Genomic DNA, 8,837 nt, shown 5'->3' with positions numbered 1-8,837 from the left:
ATAAGTTATGCTCTAGCTCCTTGGAAGCAAAATATGATGAAATTAAGAGGGGTTCAAAACTTTTGCACAGTACTGTACACTGCTCTTTCTGCTAGCTTGTCCCCATCTATTTTTTACATTTTATTTTAAATATTAGCTAATGTATTTATAGCTAATAGCATCTCCTCCACTCTTGCTCTTTGCTACCCAAGTATTGGCTTGAGTTTGGATCTGTGATTATTATTTACTTCATTTAGTCTCCAATTTATACTCCTCACCATCTTCCATATTTCCTATGGATGTGAAATCAGAAACAAAATGAATAATTTTTGAAGAAAAAAAACAGCTGTCAAGACTTATACAAACCTGCTGTCTTCCTTTGCTTTTCCTGCCCTTTGTGATCTATACTTTCCATAGTATTCTTATTTGTAGCCTTTGCTGTTTCTAAAACATATATTAAGTATTTTATTGAAAAAAAATCTGACCATTGTAATTAAACAAAACAAGGTAATATTTTTGAAGCTTGTTGAAACTGCAAAGCTGCAAGCTTAGACTAATAGCTGACATAAATAAAAATATAGGCATGTTTCTAAAATCACTGGACTGGCTTTTTTATTCAATATTTTTCTCCAAACATTACACAGAATCTTTAAATGATACAGTATATATACATACACATCAGTGTATTTCTTTATCTAAAAAGTTGAGGGCCACTGGACAATGCAGCTGTGCGTTTCAAGACAGGATTGCATTTCTGATGTTTGTGTACTGAAGAAATTCACATACGGGGTTAATAAGTCACTGGTAATTGAACATGTATTGGAGACTAGAGTGCCAACAGTGTTTGCTTTACAAGCTAGTTTGGAGAGAGTGGACTGTGCGGGAACCGCTGGGTCAGTGGCACAATGACGACCGAGGAGATGAACACATGGAGAGCAGCAGTATCTTCCTTACTGGGAAGCAGTGCACGTGACTGAACCAGCTAAATACACCACTAATGGCAAACAGCACCTGTCAGTGTGTACCCAGAGACTCAATATCTGTTTTTTAGACTGGAATCATACATGTAGTAAGATTTTGGATTTGTGAGAAATAAACTGACATACTGCAGTGTGGTTTGAGAAACACTGATAGACATGCTGCTTTTCAACCAGTTTCCAAAGCTCTAATCTCTGTGTATGCAGGCCAACAGTATACAATGCTAGGTTTCAGAGTCACAAGATGCACCTTGCAAAAACTGAACAATCATTTTCATTACAGATCTTTGGTAAATACCAGCTATATGATGCCGTCTGATGAGCTCACATATTTAGAAACAAAGCAGCTTGAAGGAAACTCGTCAGAAAATGTTGTGGTTGTTTTTGTACCCACTGATGGAACAAAAGCAGGCAGAGGGACAACGGAAATTGTAATTTTTCAGTTTTAGCCGGTAATGTGAAGGAGTATATCCAGGTCTGGACTGGGCTGGTCTAAGTGATCTCTTCCCATCCGAACTAAACCACACACTTTATGCGTACAACTAGCTGAAGTTTTTTGGGGAGAGGGATCCCTTAGGCTAAGCATGAACAACAGCATGTCCGAGCGCTGGAAGGAACGAGGTGGCTGGGATGGTTCGGATCCGATGAGAGGTCATCAGTGTCACAGACAGATTAGATGGGTCTCTACATCATCCCCAACTGCATTAGCGTGTTGGCATATGCCATGGGCTTGACATTCGGATGAGGCTGTAAAAGGAGATGAAAATTAGATTCGAATTTAAAAAGATTTTTCAAACTCTTAAGACACTACTAGCTAAACTTTTAGCAGTTAATAGTTAGTAGTTTAATGTTTTCATCTTTATTCCACTTGGTTAGGATAATATATGACTCCACTGCTCATCTCAGGGTGTTATGATTTCTAATGCATCGTTTTCACAAATTATTGTCAGATTACTTATAAATTAGGAATAGGGAAAAAAATGTCCTAAACATGAGGGAGAAGTTCAGATCAGTAGTCCAGCAGATGTCACTGTAACACTGTGCATTAAGCTAACCACATATTCAAAATTTGTAAAGTGATGATCTTCGTTAAAATATCCACTTAAGTGATATAATATCAATGTTGTTTCTAGGTTTCTTATCTTTAAAATCTTTGTTAATGAGAATGAAGTACTTTTAAGTTTTCGTTCCACTTCAACCACTTTTCCATTAGCGCAATTCAATCCCTGTTTCATGTAGGCTGCCATCTGAGATATCGCTTCTTTTAATTAAGGACCTAAAAGTGATGTACCTTACTGACTAAACCTCAACATGCACTTTATGCATTACAGGTAAATTTTTAATCTTTTAGAAGACACTGCCTGCACTGCTTTATTTATTAAATAACTATTTATTTCTATATCATCATTATTATTATTATTACTATTATATTGATTTTATTAAACTCAACATAACAGGACACTAACCACAGCTGTGAACTGGTGAAATTCTGGTTTGAGGTCTGATCCCCTGAGGTGGATATATGCTCCTTTGTTTCCCATCTGATCACTGAGGAAAAAAAGGAGAATACAACAGTTAAAATGTGCCACTTTTTTAACAGTCAACTCAACACTTAAGTTAGGTAACTTGATTACTTACCAGTAGTTGGGTGCTGAGAACACGGTGATGCACTTCCCTGAGTGAGTGACCTCGTACCCCTCAGCTTTGACCTCATGACTACGCACAATGAAATCCAGCTTGTTCTGCTCCAGGAAGCGCTCCGTCACATCGGGCCCAAACTGGCAACTCACCCCTCGCTTACTGATCGACCGGCCATTCTATGTAACAGGAAGAGAGAGACACAAACTATAAAGCAGGTACTGGCACAAATTGCATCCAGATCTGTAGGAAGCACTGAATTATGCTTCAGTATAAACCTGTGGGTGAGAACTCACCTGTGGCTGTGGATCTGACCAGAGGAGGTCACACATAGGACCTGTGAACGCATAGGGAAAAGTGTTAAATTATACTTGTCATCCCTTTTAAAGGTTATTTCTTATAGCAATTTAAACTGATAATGACTTAAGAGTCTGGCCCCACCTGAGTCTGGAGGCTGTCTATTCCTGTCAATCTTCCTTAAGTCTTCCAATGTGACACCATCTTCACTGAACAGCCCACCGTGCATAACCTGACATGGAGAATTTAATTAGAACTGTGAGTACAGTAATAAAAACACATGAAAACATTGTGCAAGAAAAGTGATGAATAAAAAAAACATAGTCATCAGTAAGTTATCTTAACAACACATACTATTTCAGAAGCATAACAGAGGTGAGAAAAATTACATACATTAGCATACTCCTATATACTTTATATCTCATCATTTTGAATTAACTTCCACTTAAATGACAACCATAAGAATTAAATCCGTACATATTCACACCTTAAGCACAAATAAATTAATTGCCAGTGTCACCCCTTTTAGTTCACATTCTCAAAGCTTACCAGTACTTTATTGTTGATACACTGTGCAAGAGGAAGCCACTGGAAGACCTCGCTGAAAAGCTGAAACATCTGGGCTGTGTACTTGGCTTTGACCTCCCCTTCAAATCCATACATCTGGTTCATGTTGTCCGTCTCATGGTTACCTGCAGATTTAAAAGTGGTTACTGCGGATTACACAGGACGCTTAAATATTTTAATCAGTCAGTACTATGGAGGATCAATTATCCAGCAAATGACTTCTGAGTATCGCTCTTTAGAAGAGTTGTTTGCGATTACCTTCTGCAGAATTTAAACTTTCACCACCAGGCGACAGCATTTCACCCCCTATTTAACAATCTCTGCCATTCACCACATTGCTGCTATGAACTAGAATTTACTCCCAGTTTCTTGTATGGTTAAATAAATGCTGCACTGACATGTTGCACCATCTAATGGTACAAATTTGTGTGGTTAGTGGTCTGTATTCCATTAAAGTAAAACGTGAACCTTTCTTGTTTAGTTGATTATTCTTCAAAACAATATTTTTACAATACATAGACTATTTGAACATAATGCCATAGCAGTTGTTGTTTGATATTCTATCGATATGTTCAGTTAATCGTGAAAGGTGTTAAATTACTGATAAATTACAGGACTTTGCAGTAGATGCCTTTAAACCCAATGCCAACAGAGATATGTAGTTATCATGATGTACAATATGGCACGTGATAGCAGCCTGAGATCCATGCACAACACTCTTGAGCGCTCTCACCTCTAAGCAAGTGGAAGTTGTTGGGGTAGAGCAGCTTGAAGCCAAAAAGGGTAAGAATGACCTCAACAGAGAAAGAGCCACGATCCACAAAGTCGCCATTGAACAGCTGAATGCTGTGGTTAAGCACTATGACGCACAAGTTCTGGACAAGTTTGTGGCATCTGACTGTCACAATTTTAGACACAGAAAAGTACTCCAGTGAACACAAATTTAAAACCAATGTGTGTGAGTGTCAGCAAAAACAAAGGATACATAAGGGTTGGTGTCAGAAGGTAAGCCGTTCAACTTGAAGATGTTGAGGAGATCGTAGTATTGGCCATGGGTGTCCCCACAAATAGTTATTTTTTCTGTCTGTGACAAAGAGAAACAGAACATCTTTAACAAAGAATGGAGAACTTTAAAAAATGGCCATGTACAATCATCTACTACCGGTACTCCCATTATGGGTTTTGTTAGTGTTAGCACTCAGAGAATACAACCACGCTCTAATTTTGCACTCATTATTTGTGAACTAAATAACTTCACTTCATTCGTGAGTATATGAAGAAAAATCCTCACCTCTTTTAACGTGATTTCAACAAGACTTGGCAGTTTTGACAGAACATCTTTAACTTGCACCAAAATCTGGTAAAAAAAAAAAAAGAAATACATACATACATACCAGCTTAATTAGAGGCATACACATATTTCCTTGTCTCACTGTACTGTATGTCATATAAATAACCATGGTTACCTGATAAGCACACTTTCTGTGCAGTTTCTTCTGATCTTTGAACCAATCCATCATCTCTTTCATGAACTTCAATGTGACCTTCCCATCTTCAAGTTTTGGGCCTGTATAGTCATCCTCAATCGCTGCACAGTCAAGAATAATATGGTTCACATCACATCTTTCACCTTAATACCTTTAGACTTAAATATTAATATATGATACTAATGCATATTCCTCAAATAAGAAAGCAAACATACTCATGTTTTCAATGTCCAAAGAGTCAACAACCGATTTCTTTGTCTCGTCGCTGGCAATGGCTCTCTCAAAAGCCTTCTGTTTCACAATCTTGTTACATTCTTGATACTTCATCCTTGCATCTTTGTCATTCGGTCGAACCCTCACTACCTATTATCAGGACGGAGATATGAAATAAACACCCTGGTCAATCTTTAACTGGCATTAAAGCATACATAGGGACAAGGACTTTGTATAGCTGCGAAGCTGAGAATATAAATAGAAACAGAAACATAAAGGATTAAATCTCTCAATTATATGTAAAATGAACAATGGTTTTAGTCACATGGTGTTCTGTCCCATATCTCTTAAGAGTTATACACTAGCCCCAACCCTTCTTTGCTTACAGAAGCGTTGAATATGCTTTTTGAAATATCATGGTTAGTGGTCTGGTTTGTGCAATAAACTAGAGACTAAGACAGAACTTTAGAGATCCTTAAGGTCTATCGTTATATTTAAATTATATTGCTTATTATGAGGAAGGCACAAACCCCATTAACTGTGGTATGAGAGCCTTCAAACTGGATCTAATTGGCATCATGACAGGATTACAGGATAATCCCCACTTGGTGCTGTTAAGGCAACACAAAGAGCCTAACTGGTGGTGACAGAGCAACAGATGGAAGTGGAGAGCTCTGTACTTTGTTCTATTCAAGGTTTAGACTGGATGGCAAGTGTACATGATGCGTCTCCTAATAATCAAAAACGCTACTGTTTCTTACCGTTTCGTAGTCTTTTAGTGCAGCTTTAAATTTGCCCAGTGCCATGTTGGAGGTGGCACGGCGGTAATATCCCTTAATGTAGTTTTTGTCTACCTCCAGGGCCTTTGTGGCATCCGCCAGGGCATAACCATAGCACTCTGTGCGTAGGTATGCCAGGCTTCGGTTGCTGTAGTATATGGCATTGGATGGATTGAGTTCCAAGGCTTCTGTGTAGTACTTGATCGCATTTTCATAGTCTTTTTCTGAATAAAGAAAAGAAAAAACAAAGTCGCAGTTTAATCGGACCTTGATCATATGCTCAAACATAATGTAATGAGTTATCCACTAGTGAAAGAAATTGTAAAAACTACAATGGTGTGTGTTTAGCAGTGTATATCACTGCCATGATACATGGTTTACTTAATCACAGGACTGTTGAATTATAGCAAAAATAAATTGTTGATTATTTTGGTCAATCATTATTTAACATGATAACTATTTATACACACAGACACACACACACACACACACACATAAACATAATATATACACATATATATTTTATGGGTTTATTTTTAAGAGCATAAACTATATGCAGACCAGTCACCAAACATAATAAGTTTTTTTTTTTTAATTCAGCATTGTTTATGAAGAAATCATATCCCCACCTTTACAAACAGACAACAAACTAAATCAGGTTTTACAAGTTTTGCAATATATACAACAAAGAAAATAACACTGCCAAAACGTACTAGTTCTAGACCATATTTGTTTTCTAATGTGTGCCATATATTTCTCTTGTTTATATATATCCCTCTTGATTGTATATATTTCTTCTGTTGCCTATTTATTCCTGCTATCTACCATTTATATTTCATTCCAGCACAGTTGGTGTGGAGCACCCACAATTTCGTTGTACATGTAAAATGACAATTCTATTCTAGAATCTGACACCAGGAAAAAATGTGTCTTATATTAGGAAAGGTAATGGGACTGCAAACTCTGGGAGTGGATGTCTAACATGGTTATATGAATTATAAAGCAGAAAAATACCACCCTGTCCCTCACATAACAGTCTTTTCTTTGCACCTGCTCTGACTCATCAGTATCAACCCCGCAGATGCCGCTAAAGTTTCCCAATTAACCAGCGACAGACAGACCTGTCGTGGGCGTGAAAAATACATCCTGGACAATGTATTTAATACAAAATGTGAATGACGGCTGATAACCTCATATGCATGTTTCACAAATCACCACTGTGTCCAAGCTGGATTTTATATGCTTTGATTTACTAAGGAATCTACCTGAATTAACTAGAAACCCTAGCGCCGGTTGCGTAACAGACACTTTCATTATCTATGTGTTTTGAATGGGGGCGCAACGTGACTACCACGTTTCAATGCTAATCGTACGATATTAAAAGCGACTCTTCAGTGACTTGAAATCTAAATGCATTTCAGATAAACGAATAAGAGTTGAGTTACATTGAAGATTCAGTAACTGCTGCCATGAGTTTAGGGAGCTCTGCCTCGCTGCTCTTCCTGTTCAAGCAGCCGCCGGCTAACAGAAAATTCTAGGAGTTCTATGTGAACCTCACCTTAAACTACAATATTTACCCGCTGCGGTGGCTAAATGGAAACAAATCAGTGACTGTTAAACACAGCGCATGGTCATAAACCTTATAACTCCGAGACATTGGATAAATAGGGAAGTTGGTGGTGTAATATACACGACACGAGTGACGGCATGGGTTAACGTGGGTGCTGTCGCTGCTGAGTGTAGTGGCTACTAGCTAGCTGCTGTTACCCATCAGTGCCGCGGATCCCAATGAATGGGGTTTACAATTAGCATGCTCTCTGAGCAACATTAGCTTAGCTTAGTATTTGCGACCGGCTTTGCTTGAGGTGTACTGCAACACAATCACGCCGCTGCTAACCAGTGGTCACAGTGTCAAATTATAAAAAAATATTGAAAAAACACACTGACTTGACAGGTTTTACAAATTACCTTTAAAGTACTTATTCGCCTTCTCCTTGAGTAGCTCGGCATCATTACCTCCCTCCGCCATCTTCTTCTCACTGCCGTTTTCCGATATGTGCGCCATTGGAATGGACTGCCGTAAAAGGTCGCAAAGTTAGGTGTAGTTTTTACCATTTGTCATATTGAAAGTAATTTTACGGGGTGATCATACGTGTGACATTACGAAACTACAACATGTAACCCTTGCATACTGTTCGGGCCAAATTTAACATTTGACATTAGTTTGACATTTGACCACTTTTTCTAAAATGGCCTAAATTATTTTCAAATTTGATACTGTTGTAGATGTGCTAAAAGGTGTTTGTACATTGTACATTGATGTTATATCCAATTTCAGATCCACCAGTGTGGGTTAAATTATTTCTGGATTAAATAATTCTGGATTTATTATGAGTTACATGTGTATTTCTATGGGATAGTGGTGACAAGTGGTAGACCCTGACACTGTCATGAGCGATATCTGTGTTCCCATCACATTTGCCCAGGTTTCTGCAGAGACAGACACCATCTGGTTTGACTGATCGTGGAAGAATTTCTAAACAGTAAAATACTAAAACAGCATAGTCGTTACCATATATGGTGCACCCAAGGAACCGAGCTCAGAGGGTGCCAGGAGATCTGAAACAGGTTAACATAGTGGTGGAGTGGTTAGCGCTGTCCTTAGTTAAGAAGGCTTCTGGTTCAAATCCCGGCAGGAGGCTCTTTGTGTGGAGTTTGCATGTTTGACTCACTCTGAAGTACCTGTAGTGATTTCCTCTTAGTACTCTGTCTTTCTGCCAGGGTCCGAAGACATGCATGTTATAAGTGGATTATAAATATATAAGTACTATATATATTTGTGCTTTGCAAATGAAGGCAAAAATACCCACAATGTAAAAAATCCCGATAATAACCAAATT

The 8,837-nt window shown here is 38.2% G+C and overlaps 1 protein-coding gene across 1 annotated transcript; it reads right to left on the bottom strand.

Moving 5' to 3' along the window:
- Positions 1-573: 573 nt before the first annotated feature.
- On the bottom strand, positions 574-8,002 carry ppp5c (protein phosphatase 5, catalytic subunit). The gene is made up of 13 exons (XM_063493614.1): positions 7,906-8,002; positions 5,920-6,161; positions 5,161-5,308; positions 4,925-5,046; positions 4,750-4,815; positions 4,444-4,542; positions 4,192-4,297; positions 3,441-3,583; positions 3,036-3,123; positions 2,891-2,931; positions 2,595-2,773; positions 2,423-2,504; positions 574-1,703 (listed from the first exon to the last, which is right to left on the bottom strand). The coding sequence occupies exons 1-13, from the start codon at positions 8,000-8,002 to the stop codon at positions 1,641-1,643; spliced, it is 1,476 nt and encodes a 491-aa protein (XP_063349684.1). The 3' UTR covers positions 574-1,640.
- Between the last annotated feature and the right edge of the window lie 835 nt (positions 8,003-8,837).

Source organism: Pelmatolapia mariae, linkage group LG14 (genome assembly GCF_036321145.2).
Source record: "Pelmatolapia mariae isolate MD_Pm_ZW linkage group LG14, Pm_UMD_F_2, whole genome shotgun sequence".
In the NCBI taxonomy this organism is placed as follows: Eukaryota; Metazoa; Chordata; class Actinopteri; order Cichliformes; family Cichlidae; genus Pelmatolapia; species Pelmatolapia mariae.
Note: the sequence above shows the minus strand (reverse complement) of the source record. Positions and strands in the feature narration are given on the sequence as shown.

Coding starts and splice junctions, on each gene's coding strand:
- ppp5c (XM_063493614.1), bottom strand. CDS start 8,002: ATGGCGCACATATCGGAAAACGGCAGTGAGAAGAAGATGGCGGAGGGA. Junction 3,584..4,191: donor CAACTTCCACTTGCTTAGAG/GTGAGAGCGCTC, acceptor TTAAATCTGCAG/GTAACCATGAGACGGACAAC. Junction 2,505..2,594: donor TTCTCAGCACCCAACTACTG/GTAAGTAATCAA, acceptor TTTTTTCCTCAG/TGATCAGATGGGAAACAAAG.